The sequence below is a fragment of the Penicillium alfredii genome, assembly GCF_028826965.1.
Source record: "Penicillium alfredii strain IBT 34128 chromosome Unknown utg000010l_segment0_segment0, whole genome shotgun sequence".
Classification (NCBI taxonomy): domain Eukaryota; kingdom Fungi; phylum Ascomycota; class Eurotiomycetes; order Eurotiales; family Aspergillaceae; genus Penicillium; species Penicillium alfredii.
In genome coordinates this window covers 857,881-878,345 of record NW_026622707.1, presented here as the reverse complement: position 1 = coordinate 878,345, position 20,465 = coordinate 857,881, and the positions used below count along the sequence as shown (strand labels likewise).

The following is a 20,465-nucleotide window of genomic DNA, read 5'->3' as shown; positions in this document are numbered from 1 at the left end:
CTTACATACTAACCACTATGTAAATATCCATGTATACGACTATACTCTTATTTTGTATATAATAATAATAATAATACTAATAATCATAAAAATCCATGAATATAATCAGCAGTAGAAATAGGGGGCCACTAGAAATGATGCCCATGAGTTATTTTAGAAGTTTTCCTTTCGATGGCTGGCCTTTTCTGGGCATGGGTAGAAGGCATGTAGATCAAATCACACCTTGGTTTCAGCTTCTATATTCATGGCGGTGTGGGAAAAAAAGAAAATCAATCCTTTTCCTACTCCTCCCCCCACTTACTCACGAGAAGGTTACTTAATAGGGGTTAGGAATATGGGTATTGATAGGGACACACCCTTTTTTTCGCTATTGGCACACCTAATCTGACATAATCACTGTATCTTAGTTATATGATTTATTTTTTCATCTATATCTTTAAGTATATTAAGATAATTTATACTTTATTTTTTTTAAAAAAAAAGATACAAGAAAATTGTAAATAAAGGGCTATAAAGTATCAAAATAAGATATATGGTTAACCTTAAGAGTAAGTGCTGAATTATAGGGGTTGATATGGACCACCAACGCATTTAACTCTTCACGTGACTATTTTAGTATTCAAAATTTTTATCACTTTGAGGACCCAAAATGAAGATTATTATAATTCTAAAAATATATTAACAAACATTAATATAGATATATATATATATAGAATATTAGTATAGTAAATAAGGGCTTCAATTACTTTATATAGTAAGTTAAGCTATAATAAAAACTATCATGTGATTAGAGAATAAGTCGAAAAAAGATTATATAAGTCCAAATGGTTATTAATAAGCGTTTTGGTGTGCCAATAGCGAAAAAACGGGTGTGTCCCTATCAATACCCAGGAGTTAGTAGATGATTATGAAATGATTATGGAAGAGAACTGATGGATTTACTTCATTTCCCATCTGGGGCACCTTAGGAAGAGAGGGGCGCTCATGGAAATGAGGCAACCAATGAGTTGGGCAAGTCATTTCCCGCTAGTATTCCTGGTGCGCGGAGAGTTAAATCCTTCTTGCCTCGACTTTAAATAGATGCGCCCCTTGAAGGAGTAAACAAGTAAACAAGTAGATGGATCGATGGATCGATGGATATAGAAGTAATCAGAAAATAGTAAGAGAATGGAAAGAAAAAAAAAAAGAGAATACAACGCCATTTCCCTTTTAACACATGAGAGAAAAAAAGCCCAGAGACAAAACCAATATCAGAGGGGGAAACCCAAGACCCAGAAACGCCCACCTAAACCCACATGAGTCCAAAACGAATGACCGAATACAATAGGCAATGGATATGCATGATCCCGGTAATTTGAGGTAAAAAGAGAATAGAGAGAATAATGAAAAGGCAAAAGCAAAAGCAAAATTCGTAACGGGCATCTCAATCACACTCTATGAGAAGTCACTTCTCAACCTACACCCAGAAAACCCCAGTCAGTCCCCTCCGGTTGGTTCAAGATCCGAGTGGGGGCTTTGTACTGGAAATTTGGATGGTAGGACATCATCATGGACTGGGCATCTGGCAGCTGGTGGCCAGGGAATGGCGGAGGTTGGTGGTATTCAGGGGGTAGGTAGGTAGTACGTGGATTTGGATCATAGCGCTGCTGCATCAGTTGCATATATTGCTGCTGTTGCTGTTGCTGCTGATGCGACTGATGCGGCTGGTGCTGAGGTTGATGCTGCGGGTGCGGGTGCGGGTGTTGCGCATGTGGTTGTGCATGTGGCAGGTTGAGAGGTGACGTGACGGGCACATTCTGCGTGACTATGGGGGGAGCGGCTTCATGGACGGGCACTGAACCCATAGGCACGCTTTGCGGCGAGTAGAACTCGTGGTTCGGTGTCGCGGATTGCGGGTAGTAGGGTTGCTGGGCGAGGAGGTACTGGTCGTTTGGTGGAATAGATACCGTCACCGGGGTTGGGTGTTGGTAGGAGTGCTCCGAGGTCGCGTCCTCGGAGGAGGGTCGGGTCAGGGATCCGGCTGGGTGGGACCGGTGTTGGTGTTTGGTGAGGGTGGTTTTGCGGCAGAAGCTATTAGAGAAAGCAAGAAATCCATGTTAGAAGAAGCTCATTTACCATTTGATTATTCACATACCTTCGTTCACATGTTGGCTCCTGGCAGATATATGGGCGTTTACCCGTGTGAATTCTGCGATGGCGGGCCAAACTGGAAGACTGGGGGGCCGCGGTGTTAGTTGGATTGCGCCGATCGAATCCCATTCGAATCAAAACTTGCTCACATCGGAGAAGGCCTTCTGGCACCCATCGTGGTCGCAGACATGGGGCTTTTCGCCCGTGTGAGTCCGTGAATGCACAGTCAAGGCGCTGCGCTGTATGAAACTCTTATTGCAATCCTTCACAGTGCAGTGGTAAGGCCGCTCATTCGTATGTATGCGATAATGGCGACAGAGATCGGACTTGCGATTGAAAGACTATCGGGGCTTTGTTAGGGGAATCGAAAAACAAAGGGAAAAAAACGCCTATCAATACTCACCTTGCCGCAATGATCCCATGAGCAATTAAAATCGCGTCCACTGCCGGGGGCCATGATTGCGATAGAGAGAGATTGGCCACACCTTCCAAGTTGAAGAGATGCGACTCAGCAAGTCGAGGAAATCGGGAAGAGGATAAAATGGGGTGCAAGAAAAAGAGATAAGAATCGGGAAGAAATTCAACAAAGAAAGGGGGGGGGGAAGGGAACCAGAGCGTAAGCTCATGCGACGCGATCGCAGGGGAAATGATAACAGGGAACACTAAAGGAACTGGGATCTGGGGTGAATTTAGATCCTGGTCAGGCCGGTTGGATGGGAGCCGGGATGCTCAGTAGGCGGGCCCGGGGCATAATAGTGATAGGGGAGGGAGAGGGAGAAGAGGGGGGGGGGGGAGGAGTCGATGATATACGATAAAGAGATCACAAGAGGGGAGGCTCAATGAAGAATAATAAGTGAGATCTGGAGAAATGAGCATCGAAGCTGGGCCTAAGGGAAAAAATAGGCAAAGAGACGGTATATTATTAGTGACTTTTGGGGATTTGAATATTTTATTTTATTTTAGTATTTTTGTGTAGAATATTATTAAATATTAAAATATTATTATTAAATATAACGATAATAATATAACAATACATCGATACATTACAGGCCCCGCCTGTCAATGGAAAGGGGGGTGTCCCACGTCGGACTGTTGTATCCTCTGACTCGGTTGGCCATGGAATTCAGACTTCCACATTCTCTTCGTTGAATGGATTGAATAAGGAAGATGAAATAGATCAAATAGACATGTTTTATTTATTTGATCTCTCACATACTAATACCCCATTGTTTCTGTATCTTGAGGCCTCCTATTTCATTACCGAGAATACACCCCACACTAAAAAGAGACGGGCTCAGTGACCCACTCGGGCCAAAGATGACAAGACATGCCAGACTGGACTGAGCATGGGGGGATACGAGGTGAGTATTACTGGTATACTGGTAATCCACTGGCCCTGGCAGTACAGTAGTAACGGAGTAACGGGGGTATGGAGTAATATACTTGTATAGTATACTGTCTACTGTCTCTTATACAGTATGTAGAACAAAAACTTGAAGAAATCCTGGAGAATAAAGTTAAGACAGCCTTGGAAATCTGAGGGAAAAAAAAAAAGCCCATTTCTTTAGCAAGACCCAGCTAGATCCACCCCCCGTTGAACTCCCCCAAACCAAAAAAAACTGCTGGAAGGATTTGGGTGGAAATGACAGCCCGGTGAACCAGAACGGGGGCACAGAGACCAGTTTGTACATAACCCTCCTCTTTCTCTTTCTCTTGCCATGATATCATCCCCACGCCCAGCGTCGCTCGGGAATGCAGCCACTCAACGATCGTGCAGCCCAATGGGCCAAGCCACTACCCGCCGAGCTGCTTCGGATGCGAGAGGTCTGGCGCGCTAAGGACGATCTTTCTCTGGTTTAACAATCCGTTGTTGTTAGCGGGAAAGAGGGGAAGAGGGAGAAAGAGACTAGATGGGTACCCTGTAGTTCCTATACCTAGGTATAACCCCAAACACCCGCTCTCTGTGTCTCTTTCGTTAATCCCCCGTCAGACTAGAATATAAAAAAATAACAGTAAAATCAAAATCAAAACTAAACATTACTCCCACTTGTACCTGGAGATAATCACAATACAACACCAGAACATCCAGCAAGGGATAGCCCATGACGCGGCCAAAAAAAAGTTCGGGGCCAGAAAACAGGGAGAGCCTTTAGAGGCTCCCGGCAGGATCAGGCACACACGCCCCAGTTGCGGGAGCGCCGATGCTTGTTGGATCCCCCCAAGTGCCCAAGACTCTGGGTTCATCTCCTTAAGGTTGGGGCTGGTTCCTCATTTAACGGGGGGATCCACTATATCCACTATAAAGGGGAAATGAGAGTGAAAAAAAGAAAAAGAAACAGACGGGAGATTTTCCAGGGATCGAACAGAATCCTGGGGATCTCTCCAGGCGTAGCTGAGTTTGATAGAGTTTCGAGTCGTAAACATTGCCTTGGGGATAGGGGCTGATCCTGGCGGTAATATTTATTTCTTTTCTTTTTTTTTAATCACTGATTTCAGTGCTCAGGTATCGTTTCCAGTGTTGCCAAATTCTATTCGAAAAATCCTTGCATAGGAGACTTTGGGATTGAAGTCGACCAAGTCATCTTCACAGGGTCCGGGTAGCCTCGGCTCAACGTCATTTCTTAAAGCTACCGAGCACTGAGTTTGGGAGCTGAGGCACCTCGGTGGCATTTGCTGAACGTGGCGATCCACCAGTGCAATCTCAACTGATCGTCTGATCCTCCAACCTTATTAACCCAGGCCCAGCGAGGGGGTGAGCCACGAGGATTGCAGAATTAGGGAGGTGGATAGCAACGCCACGATATGATCGGCAGAAATTGTACATCAATTTTGTTTATATAATAAATTGAGGGAAAGAGAGATTTGAACGTAAAAAATAAAATAAAAAAATAAAAAAATAAATGGAGAAGAAAGAGAAAGAGCAAGCCTATCTCGTTCTGTTCCAGTCACGATGTCTATTTCCAAGCCCTAACTTCTCGCCGGATCTGGCTATCTATACTATTTGAGTGTATGCACAGCAGACATCATACACACTACGGACTAAAAGTCCGCCCTATAAACAGCAAGTACACAGGTCAGGCTACATCCCCTAAACCAGAAAGAATCGACGCTCAGCTCAGCCGTTGGCGTAATCCCACATTGTTGGGAAGGGAGGATATGCTTTTCCAAAACACGCGACAAGTGGGCCCTGCACCGCCATCCACTTGCTTTTTTTTTTCTATCCCGAAGTAGGTTTAGACTTGAGAGTGTTCCCCGTCTACCACAAAAGAAAGTCGAATCTTGGAAGAGAGTCAACGGGTAAGGGATGGACGTGCCGATCCGCCCCAGACTCTCAAAGACGGAGATAAAGTGCGACTAGCTCAAAACAAGGGTAGCGAATGCATGGCCCCAGCTCTTTTTTTTTTTTTTTTTTTTTTTTTTTTTTTTTTTGGAGTAGATGAAACTCTGGTCTTAGGGTGTGGGCTGATTTAGGCATCCTCTTTTTGGTATATCCATTTATTACTATAGAAGTTGGAATGATATTTCTATATTTCTGTACATCTAGATATGGTACAGAAGTATAGAGGGGAAGACCTCATCAAGATATTGCTATGACTCAACCTGATCATGGTCAGCGGATCTCAATCCCTCCCTTACATGCTCATTTGCAGTGGGAGAATCAACCGGCTCGATAGGAGTCGGGATGTTTTTTCGGGGCCAAGCACTCCGCATCACTGCACGCTGTTTCCTTCCCGTCACGCGTGGATTGTGGGTTGTGATAGAAGCTGCAGGAAGTAGGACACCTCTCAAGCAAGGAATAGGCCAGTAGGGTTTAATGGGGCGACAAGGTGAAATGCATTCATTCTTTCTCTCCTTCTCGATACACTTAACTACCCCGCATGCGGATGCTCGCTTTCGGATGACACCGGGCAAAGATGAGATATTTTTTTCCTCCGCAAGTCTAGTGTGTATGTCAGTATGGATGATGTGATGGCATATCTTTGTTGATTCAGCCAACCTAGGTCTGCTCAAGCTCCACCTCGAAGTCTACGCCATGTGAAACGCGGCAACTCTCGAGTAAACAAGGAAAAGGGAAAAAAAAAAGGAAAAGTGGATCGAACTACGTATTGTTCTCTTGCTGAGAAAAGTAAATCGAAGGTTTACTTTTGCCAGGCAACCATGAAAAGGTAGAAGCTGGGGGGCTTTTGCTAAGAAAATAATCTCCGATGCATGGCGAGACTCAGCTTCTTTCTTTCTTTCGCCCCTCTTTCTCATATTATTCGTACATCTCTCGATCTAGTGTGAGCTATAATTTGCGCGCTGTTCCTTTCCACCAAAGACAATCCAGGTAACCCAGATCAGGCTGGCTCTGACTGGTCCATCACACTGCAGCGTGTCTGTCGATGATTTCCCAAGTTTCCCGTCTTTTCCTCTCTGGCTTTGTCAAGTGTCGGTCAGTAGTTTTGTCTTTCTCTCTATCTCTCTTGTACCCTCCCCGCCCTCTTTCGCAGGGCTGGGGGCTTATTAGCGTGCTAGAAATGGAAAATCCTCCGTCCAAGATCCTGGATTCTGGGACATGGAAACACACGCCATGTTGCCCCTTGCAGACATGGCGTCCTATCCCGATACCACATATGGGGGTCTATGGGGCTGAAAGCGCAGCATAGAATCAAAGAAAGAAAAAATAGACGAAAACGCCCATGTGCGCTCTGGGGCTGATAATGATTATTTGAACTGTCGAATCATGCCTGGTAATTCTCTTCATCCCTTCCTAAATCTTGTTGAAGTAGCAGCGCCACCCGTAAAACTGAGACGACTGCCCCCCTCCCCCTCCTTGGCGCCTTTATGCTTGTATACTTGTATATGCTTGTCGCCGCGAAGGTCAACATGCCATCCCGACAGAACGGGTACTGGACGGGAAAGAATCGGCTATCCAAGGGAAGAGGGAGAACGACATGGATCGGTAAACTCCTAGAACACATTGTGATTCGATCCCATCAGTCCGGTGCCGGTCAAAAGTGGTCGTCTACGCCACGCCACCCACAGCCAACCAACTAACTATACTCGGATCGTATGTGTTGGATGGATGTGAGTGGACAACCGTGGAAGTATCCTTAGTCCACCGCTCATCCGAGGGCTCTTGGTATAGATCTCTTGTCCAGTAAAAGCCAGGTTCACTTCCAACCTCCAAGAAAAGAGAAACCGGGGCGGCTGATGGGCGTAGCGCTTTCCCCTTGCTGGTCATTTGATGCACGCGGTGGCGTATCCGGTTCTCATTGACCGAGAGAGAGAGAGAGAGAGAGAGAGAGAGAGAGCTTTCGCTTACTTTTGCAAGGGGGAGAATGACGTTATCGCTGGGTTATGACTTGCCTATACACTTGGGAGATGTGGGGGTACCATATGCTGGGTTGGCATCGGATTAACGGGGTACTTTCTCTCTCGTTCGTAGAACTGGTTTTGTTCTCGATGGATGTAGGCATGTGTTTCGGTTATCGCGGTAATCAAATATTACTATCCTATCCTATTACTAGGCATCCTCCATGGTTACTCTGCCTTCTACTTTCTACTTTCTACTTGCCACCGAGAACCAGGTTGGATTTACTGTAGTTTATACCTCGGCAACTGCCATCCTTGAAGCAGTGGATGAAACTGCCCCTAGCTAACGATGCACGTCAGAATACCAAAATAGCTGATTTCGATCTTTGTAAATGCAGTGATTCCATATATCATCAAAGACAATCTCGACAGAGCATGACACCACAAGACCGAAATGCGATGCACAACAACCGAGACTGGAATGTCAGCCATTCCAACAAATGTATCTTGAAACAGTCATATCCATGTTGTTGGATATACTACCAACTCACTAACCCGCGTTCCCGATCAAACCCACCACGCAACTGATGCTCCGGCTTGAGCACCTTGCCCTGCAACACGGTATACCGAATGATATTCTCGCACTCTTCCGGCCGGACCCGCGCCAGCCAGATACCCTGCGCGGCACCCTCTTCTGTTTCTTCTTCTTGCTCAGCTTCCGCTGATGGCTTCGCCGTTGTGTCCTCACGCTTGTACCATTCAAAGTCCCGGCGTCGGTACACAATCACATTGGCCGAGTACTTGTGCCCGCCCACATGGCTGATAAAATAGATGCCCACGCCTCCCGGCCGCTGGTCATCCATGTCGCGGTATAGACCGAGTGGCCGCAAATGGCGCTCGAATTCGCGGCGCAGAAGCGGTGCCGATTGTCCACAGCGCGCGTCGCGTGTGCGCTGTGAGCAGAGGAGGATGACGGCAGCGTGTGGGCAGGGACGGGAGCGGAGAGATGTGGGGATGTGGTTTGTTGTTGTTGTTACTACCGGGGGCTGTGATGATGATGGTTCTTGGTCTTGGTCCCGGTCTTGGCCCTGGTTGCTTTGCTCTGTCGGGAGCGGTGCTTGTGTCGCTGGGCGGGTGCCGAGTGGAGTGGTGGTTGTTAAGGACCGGTTGACAAAGTGATCGATCAATTCCGGGGCTAGCTGTGGCGTGACATGTTCGACGATCGTGAAGCTCGGCAGGAGCAGCACGTCTGTGGGCTGCTTGCCTGGCTCGTGGATGTGGTATTCGTCGGGGACGGGCATGTTGGAAGCAGACAGTTTGAGTCGCTGGAGAACAGAAGTCAGTCAGTCAATGTAATCTTGCTTTATCGTTGTCGTCCTCCTCCTCCTGATCATCGTCATCATCTGCTGCTGCTGCTTATAAAACTTACCCCATTGCTCGGCTCCAATCCCCCCTTCTCAATCGCCTCCATCACACTCCCCTCCTCATCCGCCACATCCCTCACCCAGTCCGACTTGCCAGTCGCTACAAGCAGATGCGTCGCCCACCCCTTAACCTGCCCATACAGCTCATCGGCGTGATCGACCTCGAACTTGGCGGGGTACTTGACAGTGCAGGTAGCGCAGTCATGCAAGCACTCGTCGCCATCAACGGCGGGGTCAGGCTTCTGGAATAATTTGTCGTGCGCGGCCACAGAACGAAACCCCTCGGCGGCGAGCGCATTGTCGCCGACGGCGTCGGTTTCAGTGTCGGTACCGTTGCGGGACGAGGCAAGAGACACGTTGGAGGAGCCGAAGAGCGAGGATGTGCCACGGCGGAAGAGGTGCATAGTGACGATCCGACTAGAATGGCACGAATTCAAACCTTTCTTTTATCGATCCAGTGTCAATTCAGACGAGGATCGTCTCTTCCCCCGCTGTGTCTCTATTTTTTTTTTGTGGTGTTTTTCGCTAGGATCTTATCAATCAAGTTACATTTCTCGCCAAGGAACTCGGAACTTGTTCCGCGTGACTAAGCTGCATCGCGATAACTAATGTACATTACGCCATGGGGACATGTTCACATCCTACGGCCAGCGTAGTCAATCGTGTAAGGCAGGTCAGCCGGGTCGCGCGGCTGCGTCAAATGAATCACACTCCCGCCCGAACTCCCAGACCGACTCGACGGGACTCGGTGCAGCGACCTGGTCGAGGGCGTGCGCAGTAGACCGCGCGCCCAGTAGGAGCCGCCGCCTGTCGACATACCTGAGACAGGACTTTGCGTCGCTGGCGCGGTGTCGTACCCCGATTGAGTCTCCCACGTCGACGCATTAGATGGACGAAGACTATTACTGCGCATGGAGGTCAGATTCTCGTCGAACCCGAAATGCTCCACGGTGTCCGTCTCTCCTTCTTCGTCTGAGGGCCCGATCGCCGACTCGCTATCGGCGCGGTAGTAGCTTGCGCTGTCGCGGATCTCATTCAGGACCGGTGGGGCCAGGGTCGTCATCCCTCGCAGGATTTCGGCGAAAAGGTGCATCAGCTCGCGGAACTCGGTTTCGTGTAGCTCGCGTGACGAGAACCGCGCGTGCTCATAGAGCGCCAGAAATTCTGCACCGAGTTCGGGCGGATTGATCGCATGCAAAGATGTTAGGTGTCGGATGTATTCTCGTAGGCCCATCGAGGCCGGTCGCTGCAGCACCTCGACCACGCGCATGTCGGGTAGGGACTGGGTGGTAGAGTCGCCGGATGGGGGGAAGGGATCCAGGTGCGGAGAAGGTATTATGTCGGGAGGGGCAAGGGAGACGGCTTTGGCTTCGATTAGATTCGGCAGTTCCTGGATCACCGTCCGATACGGCAAATCGGGCAAGTCGGGGCATGCCGGTGACGACCAGCCCGGGTGCTCAACGCGGCCCCAGGGCGGGTGTTGGGAATTGATGAGCAGCGTTTTATGGTTCTGGAAACTCTCCCCCTCGGCTTCAGTGTCTCGGGGGCGGGCCTGGTACGAGACAACTGCGCTGCGAGCGAGTCCCTCCATCACCAGCCGTCGGACGCTCTTATTCACATCTTCCTTCTCCACGGGGATCCAGGCTTTGGGGATGCCGGAAAGTGTGCTTCGGTTGGTGTAGATGCGGGTCGCATAGATGAGGACCACCAGCAGGAAGGTGACTACATAGGCGCCGGTGATGAAGAAAACATTGGTGAGTCGCTGGGTCTCGTAGCACTGGTAGATGGCATCGGCCGGAGTGAGGAGGATAAGGCAGAAGAGAACGAGAGCAAAGAAGAAGAAAACACTCGAGTTCAAAAAACGCTCGAGTCTCGTGGTCATAACTATCCGCGCATACTGTGCAGACAGCACGGCATTGACAGGGAGGAGTCGGTGCTGAAGAGAGATCGGCGATGTGATATGATCGACACGGAATCACGTGGTGGGTATACAAATCTCTCCAATTGCTCTTGCCCAAGCGGCAGACATTGCAAACCTCATTCTATCACTGTTGGTTTATCGTCTGCAAAAAGTGCCTGAATCCTTCTCAGAGCACTTTGTACCTTGTCACGTTCAACTGTGTCGGTTCCTTGAAATATCACAAGACCCCCTTATCGTCGACCGGATCAAAAACACCTTCGATCGGAATTCTACACGGGGGCGAGCCATGGGGGAGAATGACACTCGGGAGATTCATGAAAATCTCTACATTCTGGTGACCGGAGCCAACAGGTAAGGCCCCCAGCCCCAACCCTATTCCTGCCAATCCCCTGCGGAGAGAAGACCAAGACTGACGAGTCGCCGACTTTCTGCAGCGGTCTCGGGTTCTCCATATGCTGCCGCCTCGCCGATGAATTCCTCTCGACACACCCCGACTCACAATCTCTCACCATAATCTTCACTACGCGGAGCTCGCGCAAAGCCGAAGACACCCGTCGCCGCCTGGAAAAATATCTTCGCTCTTCATCCACCCCATCCGCTGCCGAGCGCGTGCAATTCGTCTCCGAGAATGTCGACCTCACCGACCTCCACTCGGTGCGCTTGCTATCTCGTCGGCTCGTGCAAACACTCCCCAAACTCGATGCTATTGTCTTGAACGCTGGGATCGGCGGTTGGTCGGGAATTGACTGGCCGAACGCCATCTGGGGTGTGTGCACGGATTTACTCCACCAGGTGACCTGGCCACCATATAAGCTTGCCCCCGTGGGGGTGCTGACCAACAAGCAAACGGAGGGACCAGAGGAGCCTCTGCTTGGCTATGTCTTCTGCGCCAATGTCTTTGGTCACTACATGCTGGCGCACAATGTAGCGCCGCTGCTACAACGAGCTCAAACTCCCAATGGCCCCGGCCGAGTCATCTGGGTGTCCAGCATCGAAGCAACGACAAAGCTGTTCCATGTTGATGACCTGCAGGGTCTGCGCACTGCAGCGCCGTATGAGTCGTCCAAGGCTTTGACGGACATCCTGGCCTTGACATCGGACCTGCCCGGTACAGCGCCGTGGGCGGTGGATAGCTTCTTGCGCGGTGACTTCGAGTCCAACCCCGATACCAATGGCACTTCTGCTGCACCCAAGCCCACCATGTACCTCTCCCACCCGGGAGTCTGCGCCACCACCATCATCCCGCTCGCACTGCCTCTCGTTTACGCCATGCTCATCGCCTTCTGGGGTGCGCGCATGCTAGGCTCCCCGTGGCACACTCTCTCCACCTACCTCGGGGCCTGCGCCCCGGTCTTCCTCGCGCTGTCGGGTCAGGCAGCGCTCGATGCTGCCGAGAAACCCTACCATCAGGCCGGCGGTGGGCGTGCCAAATGGGGTTCGTCCAGCTCCCGCCTGGGTGTCGAGAGTGTGGCCTGCACGGAGATTGATGGCTGGGGTTATGGCGGTGTTGTGGGCAGACCTGTTGTCGAGGCTGATCGGTGCCGGCGTCGGAAACGGGGTGCGGTCGACCTGACCCGTGAAGAGCGGGAGAATTTTGAGGAGCTCGGCCGCAAGTGTTGGAAGCAGATGGAGGAGCTGAGGATCCAGTGGGATGAAATCCTGGATCGAGCTGAGAAGGCAAAGACAAGTGACCAGTGAGTGTGAAAGTCGAGATGGCCCTGCTGCCATCTGCTCAGACAGTATGCCTCACAAAGTACAATAGCATGTATTCTCCACATGCGTCTCTATACAAACCCATAATGTCAAATCATCATCACGATCTACCCGAGCCAGTTGGACTTGTATCTTTTTGCGTTGAATTTCGCCTCCCATTATGTACATCAACAGCACCCGGCCCCCCTGCGCCCATGATATTAAAAATCAGATATGGTATGATTTCTTTTGCCCCAGTTGCCAGAAAAGATTAGAAAGAAAAAGAGAAAGAACTTGCAAAGATAAAAGGCATGCACAACGCAACAGAGTGGAGGTGTGAAAGCAGCTCTCCGGGGCAATTGGGCAATCAGCAAAGATAATAGATCAATCCACTGAAAGTAGGGGTGCAAGGTGGGGGGAGAACAAGGGACTAAAAAAGAAGTAGAGGAAAACGGACGAAATCGGGCAACTCCACCATCTAGGCTTCTGGGTGCATCGATTGTCGGGATGTGAAAAGAAACGAGGAGAGACGATGAGAACATAGTGGGAGGACGATCGCTTGTCGCGGGAGATGGGCAAGAAGGGACCGAGAAGGCTTCGAGTTCAACAAATAAGATAGAAGATCACGCAGAAAACGACTCCGGTTCCATGCATCAAAGACAGGGAGAAAGGTATCGGCACGAGACGAAAGACAGTTGAGGGCATATCGACGTGAAGAGAGGGAGGAAAGGGGGTTACATGATGATTGCAGGGACTATTTGAAGAGAGATATTAGCATGGACAAAAGAACACACTTTGGTAGACTGTGCAACTCACCATCGATGTTTTGCTTGATGCTCTTGTGGGGCAGAATCGAGCCACCATTGACGTACACCTCGTCGGCGATAGTGACATCGTCACCCAGAACGGTGACATTCTCCAGACGAGCCCATCGGCCGACGGAGCTGTTCCATCCCACAATAGTGGACTTGATCCACGCGTGGTCCTTGACCTTGCTGTTCTCCATCACAACGCAACGCTGCAGGCGGACTCCGTCGCCAACCACGACATTGGGGCCGATGACCACGTTGGGCCCAATGCGGCAGTTCTTGCCAATCTTGGCCGAGGGATCAACCATGACATTGCCACCATACACGTAGGGTTCAGAGTTGGCAGCGAGGAGCTTGGGGTTGCGTTTGGCCAAGGAGGTGAGGTAGAGGCAGGTGCCAGTGAGGAAGTCCTTGGGCTGGCCCACATCCATCCAGAAGCCCTCAAGGTCAAAGGAGTGGAGCAGGCCATCCTTGCAAATAGCGGGGAAGGTCTCCTGCTCAATCGAGGTGGGGCGCAGCTCGATGCGCTTCAGGACGCTGGGGTTGAGGATGTAGATACCGGCGTTGATGCGGTTGCCGACAAACTCGACAGGCTTCTCCACAAAACGGTCGATGCGGGAGGCGTGGTTGGGCTTGTGGACCACGACACCGTACTTAGAGGGCTCATCCACCTTGGTGACCACAATGGTACCCTCATCGCCATGGTTCTTGTGGAAGTCGGCCAGCTCCTTGAACGGGTAGTTGCAGATAATATCCGAGTTCAGCACAAAGAAGGGCGAGTCATCCTTGCCCAGAATCTTCTCCGCCAGCTTGAGCGGGCCAGCCGTACCCAGCGGTTCCGATTCGACCGAGAATTCGATGCGCACGTTGTACTGCTCCTCATACTTCTTGAGTGCCGAAACCATAACATCGGGGCGGTAGTTGACAGCCAGCACAATATCAGTCACACCTGCAGCAGCCAAGCTCTCAACCTGGTGCAAGATCATGGGCCGGTTTCCGAACTCCACTAGAGGCTTAGGGAGAGTGAGGGTCTAAACATATAGAGTATTAGCAAAGAACTATTTCTCTCCACAATTCAATTGAGATATCAGCAACAACATACCAGAGGACGGAGGCGGGTCCCAAACCCTCCAACGAGAATAAGAGCTACAGAGGTCTGTTAGTGCTGGGGATTCGAAGGTGGGGGGGGGGGGTGGGACAACACCTACCTTTCATGATGAAAGGCAATTGGAGAGGTCAGAGTAGAAGGCACAGAATCACAGAACACAAAGGCAATTGCTTAAAGAAGAAAAACGGCGAGAGAATATTAAAAAGAGGCGATGCCTTTGCAAAAGGGAGAGACGCCCGGGGTGAACGAACACCTGGCTGGGGTTATTTTTATCAGGTAGGTGGGCCACGTGAGTGGCGGGTGATTGGCGCACGTTTGCAGTGAAAAAGGGGTGCTTCTTCACGCTGTATTTTGCCTATTTCTCTCGATTTCTCTTATATTTTTTACTAATTAAAAGACAAATAAATAAAATACTTAATATAATATTAAATCTATATAGCTCTTGTCATAATTTATCTATATACTCATATTGCAGTGAGTGATCTTGTATAAAGGACTGGTACCTGGTCCCACCGGCTAGGACTAGTGCGGAAGGCATCAACCACGCAACGTGGGAACGTTGGCTCAGCCCACCGCGTTGTCTACGAGGAACTATTGACCAAATTGCCTGATTACATTGCCTGACTGTCTGACTGCTCCGAGATATTTCCTGGGTGAATCTTTCTAGGGTTGCCCTGAGAAATAGGACAATGGTATTGTGTACCCAAGCTAGATATACTTCCGAGGTCGGTTGCGGTAAACCCTCATACTTCCCTCCCCCGGTCCCCCTACTGCGTGTCCGGAGGCAGCTGCCCACGTTGTGTAAACATTCCAGATGTGCCACCGCCTGCTTGATCCGTTGCACCAACAAATTGTATCACCCAATCTCGCACTCGACGAACCTTTGGTGGTACTTGGTCGGGAGAGCGGTAGATAGTGTCTCTGTAAAAGCCCCCTGCATCCACGGCATCCACAGGTCGTCGATACAAAAGATCAATCTGGGTCATTCCTCTGCGCAGGCTCTGTCCATATACTCGGTTTTGGAATGAACTCAGCCCTACGGTCCGCAACAACACGAGATCCTGTGGCCGCAAAGTCGCCAGCGATTGACCGAGGTCACCCCCCTCATGGGTTGGACCAAATGGCTCTTTCGGCGGAAGCCAGAAATTTATGGCAAACCCAGTTCTTGTCTCGTCCCCAACCACAAGCTCGATAATGTCTAATTCTTTTTTCCATCGTCGCGTCACCACGCGGCGACGAGGTTGCACGGCAATGACCCCTGCAATCAGATTCACCGTCATTGTCTGGGGCGCAATAGATTCGAGGTATCTTGCAGTGGGAAGATCCTGCAGGTCGCTGAGACGAGGAATCCGGAGCAAGGGAGCTGGCCCCGGCGCATCTGCCGGACCTGATGAAGAGGTAGTACTGGTGTCCAAGGTATCCATGGTTTTCCCACACAGATCGCTTTCTTCAATCGAGTATTCAACACGCAGACCAGAGACAGATATCTCGGATGTTTCATGAACCGCAAAGGAATGGTCGTAGAACTGTGAGAGTGCCGAGTCTTCTTGGTCCGCCTGTGTCGCATTGTTGATGGCCAACTGATGTGTGGTGAAGAAGGCTGGATCTCCTGGGCTATCGTGGTATTCCAGGTCCTTTGCCGAGTCAATGACCGGTAAAGATGGTAACACCCTCCATTTGATGGGGCGCTGCTGGACTGGTGACCGAAGCTCTTTGTCGGCATGTTCACCACGAAAGGGAGGCATCGGTGTATTTAAAAGTTCGTCATTATCCCAGTCCAGATTCCCGGGCAAGGGAGCCCCCATCAAGAAGATGGTCTTTCGAGACATATCAATGACCTCGCAGTATCAGCGTTGGGGCTTGAGTTTGGTGGACTCTCGGCCTGACTTCAGAGACGCAAGCCCCATGCTTGTCCACGATTAGCTAGCAAGGGGCACGAATGCAGCAAGGCAAATGTGACAGGCCGTCATGTCATCCTCACGTTGAGAAATGCAGGTTGAACCAGAAGGAGGTGAACTCTGTCAAACTCGAACCACGGGAGATACGCCAAGGTCCATCTATATTTTTTTTGTCGAGTCAAACAAGCACCCCACCAGCATGCTCACACCAAAGACAAGAGAATTACAAGCTATATATATTGCAATAGTATTCACTTCGCCACAACACGAAGATCCAGCTGGTTTAATTTTGAATTTCTGTGGGAGTACTAGATATTGATGCCTGAGGATATATACACACGTGACCATACGGCACACGGCACGGACCCGAGTGGCAACCGACTTTCGCCGCAGCAGCCTCAGCCATTGTCGCCGTCATCTGCATTCTCTCGGTGTTAGCCATGGAGGTTTCTTCAACTCAATTTTAAACCCATATCCCTTCCCTTGATTTTCCATCTACCCTCCCGACAGAGTACATCTCTCTTTCGAACGCGGCCGAGCGCCGCTGTATATCGGACAACCATGGCTTTTCAAGTCTCGATCCCCAGGCCCGTAAGGACCACTTCTCGATTCCTCGATCAGAGCTTATCACTGACGCGAACGATGCTTCACCAGAATGTCGCGGCTGTGACGTCGGATCTCTGGCCTTCCATGTCCAGCCTGTTGGCTGCTCCTTGGAAGCAAAGCGGGCGAACTCCAACGGCCAGCGCCGAGGCCTCCCGGCGGAATCTCAACAAAGAAAAAACTACGACGGTAAGACTTCCATTTCACTACTGATGCTTGGATGGCCTGTACTAATGGAAGCAGATGTCTGAGCGCGTGGCATTGCCGGAATGCTTGGACACAGTCTCGATGGAAGCGTTGGGAGCTGGTGTCTTCCACCGGCCTGCTCAACGCGGATGGTCGCCACAATTGAATGGAAAGACGATATGGGCTGCCTCAACAGTTGCACCTAATCGTGGTTTCGCTCTCGCCTTTTCGGCTGCTCGTTCGTATTCGACCTTGACACCCTTCCGCCTTCACTCGCTACGCCCGGCCCCGAAGGCCAACGGACTCTCGAAGATTCAACAGCGGAGGTTTTTGTTTGGAGGACCGTCACAGAATATGTTGGCTCAAAAAGAGAAGACCGCGAACAACAACCCAAACAGTGCGAACGCTCAGAATTCCTTCTACTATGCCCTCTTCCGTGCCAACTTGCCGGCGATTGTCGTGGAAAGATACCGTAGTGGTCATTTTGCCAGCAATGCCGTGTCTGAAATGATATATACGAAAGCCTTGCAGCGTGTCGGTGGTGCGGAAACAGCGCCTGTTGCCGGGCAAAACCAGAACGTGAGCCCTGATCAGCTCCAGGCGATCGGCCAGGCGGTGGCTGCGCGGAGTCATGGCGGTCAAGTTGGGCTGACAGCGAAGCAAACCGGTACTGGCGCCAAGGAGGCTCCTCTCTACGTCGTGGTCGAGGAATCTCTGGGCAGCGCCGTGTTCCGTTGGGTCAAATTCCTCCTCTACTTCTGCTTTTTCACCTACATGTCGCTCGTGACTATTACTATCCTGGTCGAGACCACTGGCGTGTTGAAGAACATCCGAGGCTCGCAGACCAATGAAGCGCAGCCTGAGGAGCAGAATGTCCGTTTCAGTGACGTGCACGGCTGCGACGAGGCCAAGGACGAACTGCAGGAACTGGTGGAATTCCTCCTTAACCCGGAGCGGTTCTCGTCTCTGGGAGGCAAATTGCCCAAGGGTGTTCTCCTGGTTGGTCCTCCTGGTACTGGTAAGACTCTGCTCGCCCGTGCAGTGGCTGGAGAAGCGGGTGTTCCGTTCTTCTACATGTCTGGATCTGAATTCGACGAGGTCTATGTGGGAGTCGGCGCTAAGCGGGTTCGTGAGTTGTTCAACCAGGCTCGTGGCAAGGCCCCGGCGATCATTTTCATTGATGAACTGGACGCGATTGGTGCGAAGCGAAATGAGCGGGATGCTGCCTATGTGAAGCAGACGCTCAACCAGCTGCTTACGGAGCTGGATGGCTTCTCTCAAACCAGTGGTGTCATCATCATTGCGGCGACTAACTACCCGCAGTTGCTGGACAAGGCGCTGACTCGACCTGGTCGGTTCGACCGCAGAGTCGTCGTGGGCCTTCCGGACGTTCGTGGGCGGATGGATATTCTGAGACACCACATGAAGGATGTACAAATCAGTACGGATGTTGACGTGGCGGTTATTGCACGGGGCACTCCCGGATTCTCTGGTGCGGACCTGGAGAATCTGGTCAACCAGGCTGCGGTCCATGCCAGCCGTGACCGCAAGGTCAAGGTCGGTCCCATGGACTTTGACTGGGCCAAGGACAAGATCATGATGGGTGCTGAGGCCCGCAACCGCGTCATCCAGGAGAAGGATAAGCTTCTCACGGCGTACCACGAGGCTGGGCATGCTCTCGTCGCCTATTTCTCTCCCTCCGCCACCCCGCTGTATAAGATCACGATTGTTCCTCGTGGCATGGCTCTGGGTATTACACATTTCCTGCCGGAGATGGACACGGTCTCGAGGAACTACACCGAGTATTTATCTGACATCGCTGTCTCTATGGGTGGCAAGGCTGCCGAGGAGTTGATCTTTGGCCACGATAATGTCACCAGTGGCATCTCAGCGGTATGATTCTCCTTTCACTTGATTTGAATGCATAGCGATATCTAACGACCACACAGGACATCCAGAGTGCGACCGAAACGGCGTTCACGCTGATTACGCGGTTCGGGTACTCGAAGAAGCTCGGCAATGTCGACCTCTCGTCTAACTACGAACGCCTGTCCTCCGAAACCAAGCAGGAGATTGAGGTTGAAGTGCGGCGACTCGTGGAGGAGGCCCGAGCGCGGGCAGAACAGATCCTAACCGAGAAGCGCAGCGAGCTGGAAACCCTCACACGGGCGCTGATGGAGTACGAAACGCTCACCAGGGAGGAAATGGAGAGGGTGCTTAAGGGAGAGAAACTCGAGAAGCTCGAGTCAACGCCCAGCGCGCCCCTCAAGCTCCCGGGTGCTCTGCAGCAAAGCAACATCAACCCGTCAGCGGCGACCGAGGGGCCACCGACCGCGACGGAATAAGCAATTGTCCCATTCTCTCTCTCCCCTCTGTTTGATTACACCCCTTTTCTTTGGCCTTTGAACCCTATGCCATTTCCTTTTTTCTTCTGTTGTGCATCCCCGGATCGTTCGGGCGTCTCTATCGAAAATACCATGTTCCTTGGCTTGTCTTCTATTTTGCTTTTTATTTTCCTTGTCTCTCTCGAACTCTTTCGGACAACCAAGTGGCACGGGCAAGTGATGAATTCATCAACCGATGAAACCCCCCAGGCCGTTGGCGCCCGAATCGACCTATAACGGGTTTCTGTACATACACCCTGTATGCCTATGCTATGCATCTGATATCTTTCACCCCCCACGAGAACCCCACAGGGAAGAAAAGTAGACCGTAGTCTTTGTTCTTTCCCACATACCGACGATGCAGCGGTGCCGGGCGCGGGTGTCCCTGGAATCCTGTCGATCTGTTGTCCACCGACGTGGGTCTTGATATTCAATCACCAGCATGACATCATAGCGAGGGCAAGGGCGACTATGGCGACGCAGGGACGAGACGATGTGTCATTGCAATCATTTCTTTCTGGTGTTTCTCTGCTGGATATGCGGGCTAGAATAAAAAGATGATGCCGAGAGCTGCCGGGGCCAAAGGTGATATAGTTGAAAGAAAATTGCAGGTTTATATGGGTTGATCTGGACGAGGCGGTCAGTCTGGAAATTCAATTCCCGAACATGATCAGAGCGGTTTCTTTTCCTTACCTGTTTTGTTGTTCACGCCTTGCGTCCCTGTTGGGCTTTGTCGTGATCTCTGGCTGCATGGCCTCTGTCTGCACTCCCGGCTCGGGACTGGGTGGATTTGAAGAGTTCGCCGATCAAGTCTTTGTACTCGATCTCCGCTCTGGAGACGGATTCTGGGATGTGTTAGTTTTAAAGTCAAGAGAGAGAGAGAGAGAGAGAGAGAAAATACCTTGGGTGCTGCCGACATTGGTCCCATTCACCCACTGGATGATGTCTTCCGAAGCCTTAGCAACAGGGCGCTGACCGATATCCATTGTGATAGAGGGGGGAGAGATAGGGTGTG

At 50.9% G+C, this 20,465-nt stretch overlaps 8 protein-coding genes across 8 annotated transcripts; 2 read left to right on the top strand and 6 right to left on the bottom strand.

The window, feature by feature from the left end:
* Positions 1-1,451: 1,451 nt before the first annotated feature.
* Positions 1,452-2,587, bottom strand: NUU61_007876 (putative C2H2 finger domain protein; the record flags this gene model as incomplete). The annotated part of the gene is made up of 4 exons (XM_056658401.1): positions 1,452-2,070; positions 2,135-2,214; positions 2,280-2,471; positions 2,534-2,587. 4 exons carry the CDS (start codon positions 2,585-2,587, stop codon positions 1,452-1,454), a joined length of 945 nt encoding a protein of 314 aa, XP_056508694.1.
* A 5,377-nt stretch (positions 2,588-7,964) lies between these two features.
* On the bottom strand, positions 7,965-9,253 carry NUU61_007875 (sucrase/ferredoxin-like domain-containing protein; the record flags this gene model as incomplete). Its single annotated transcript, XM_056658400.1, has 2 exons — positions 7,965-8,750; positions 8,855-9,253. The coding sequence occupies 2 exons, from the start codon at positions 9,251-9,253 to the stop codon at positions 7,965-7,967; spliced, it is 1,185 nt and encodes a 394-aa protein (XP_056508693.1).
* Positions 9,254-9,483: 230 nt separating this feature from the next.
* NUU61_007874 (DUF4129 domain-containing protein) lies at positions 9,484-10,731 on the bottom strand (the record flags this gene model as incomplete). The annotated part of the gene is made up of 1 exon (XM_056658399.1): positions 9,484-10,731. The coding sequence occupies one exon, from the start codon at positions 10,729-10,731 to the stop codon at positions 9,484-9,486; it is 1,248 nt and encodes a 415-aa protein (XP_056508692.1).
* Positions 10,732-11,056: 325 nt separating this feature from the next.
* Positions 11,057-12,468, top strand: NUU61_007873 (3-keto-steroid reductase; the record flags this gene model as incomplete). The annotated part of the gene is made up of 2 exons (XM_056658398.1): positions 11,057-11,121; positions 11,205-12,468. The coding sequence occupies 2 exons, from the start codon at positions 11,057-11,059 to the stop codon at positions 12,466-12,468; spliced, it is 1,329 nt and encodes a 442-aa protein (XP_056508691.1).
* A 728-nt stretch (positions 12,469-13,196) lies between these two features.
* Positions 13,197-14,486, bottom strand: NUU61_007872 (mannose-1-phosphate guanyltransferase; the record flags this gene model as incomplete). The annotated part of the gene is made up of 4 exons (XM_056658397.1): positions 13,197-13,216; positions 13,279-14,302; positions 14,374-14,417; positions 14,480-14,486. 4 exons carry the CDS (start codon positions 14,484-14,486, stop codon positions 13,197-13,199), a joined length of 1,095 nt encoding a protein of 364 aa, XP_056508690.1.
* Positions 14,487-15,146: 660 nt separating this feature from the next.
* Positions 15,147-16,208, bottom strand: NUU61_007871 (uncharacterized protein; the record flags this gene model as incomplete). Its single annotated transcript, XM_056658396.1, has 1 exon — positions 15,147-16,208. The coding sequence occupies one exon, from the start codon at positions 16,206-16,208 to the stop codon at positions 15,147-15,149; it is 1,062 nt and encodes a 353-aa protein (XP_056508689.1).
* Positions 16,209-16,838: 630 nt separating this feature from the next.
* NUU61_007870 (i-AAA protease YME1) lies at positions 16,839-19,411 on the top strand (the record flags this gene model as incomplete). The annotated part of the gene is made up of 3 exons (XM_056658395.1): positions 16,839-17,069; positions 17,124-18,959; positions 19,016-19,411. The coding sequence occupies 3 exons, from the start codon at positions 16,839-16,841 to the stop codon at positions 19,409-19,411; spliced, it is 2,463 nt and encodes an 820-aa protein (XP_056508688.1).
* A 744-nt stretch (positions 19,412-20,155) lies between these two features.
* NUU61_007869 (uncharacterized protein) lies at positions 20,156-20,436 on the bottom strand (the record flags this gene model as incomplete). Its single annotated transcript, XM_056658394.1, has 2 exons — positions 20,156-20,295; positions 20,352-20,436. The coding sequence occupies 2 exons, from the start codon at positions 20,434-20,436 to the stop codon at positions 20,156-20,158; spliced, it is 225 nt and encodes a 74-aa protein (XP_056508687.1).
* Between the last annotated feature and the right edge of the window lie 29 nt (positions 20,437-20,465).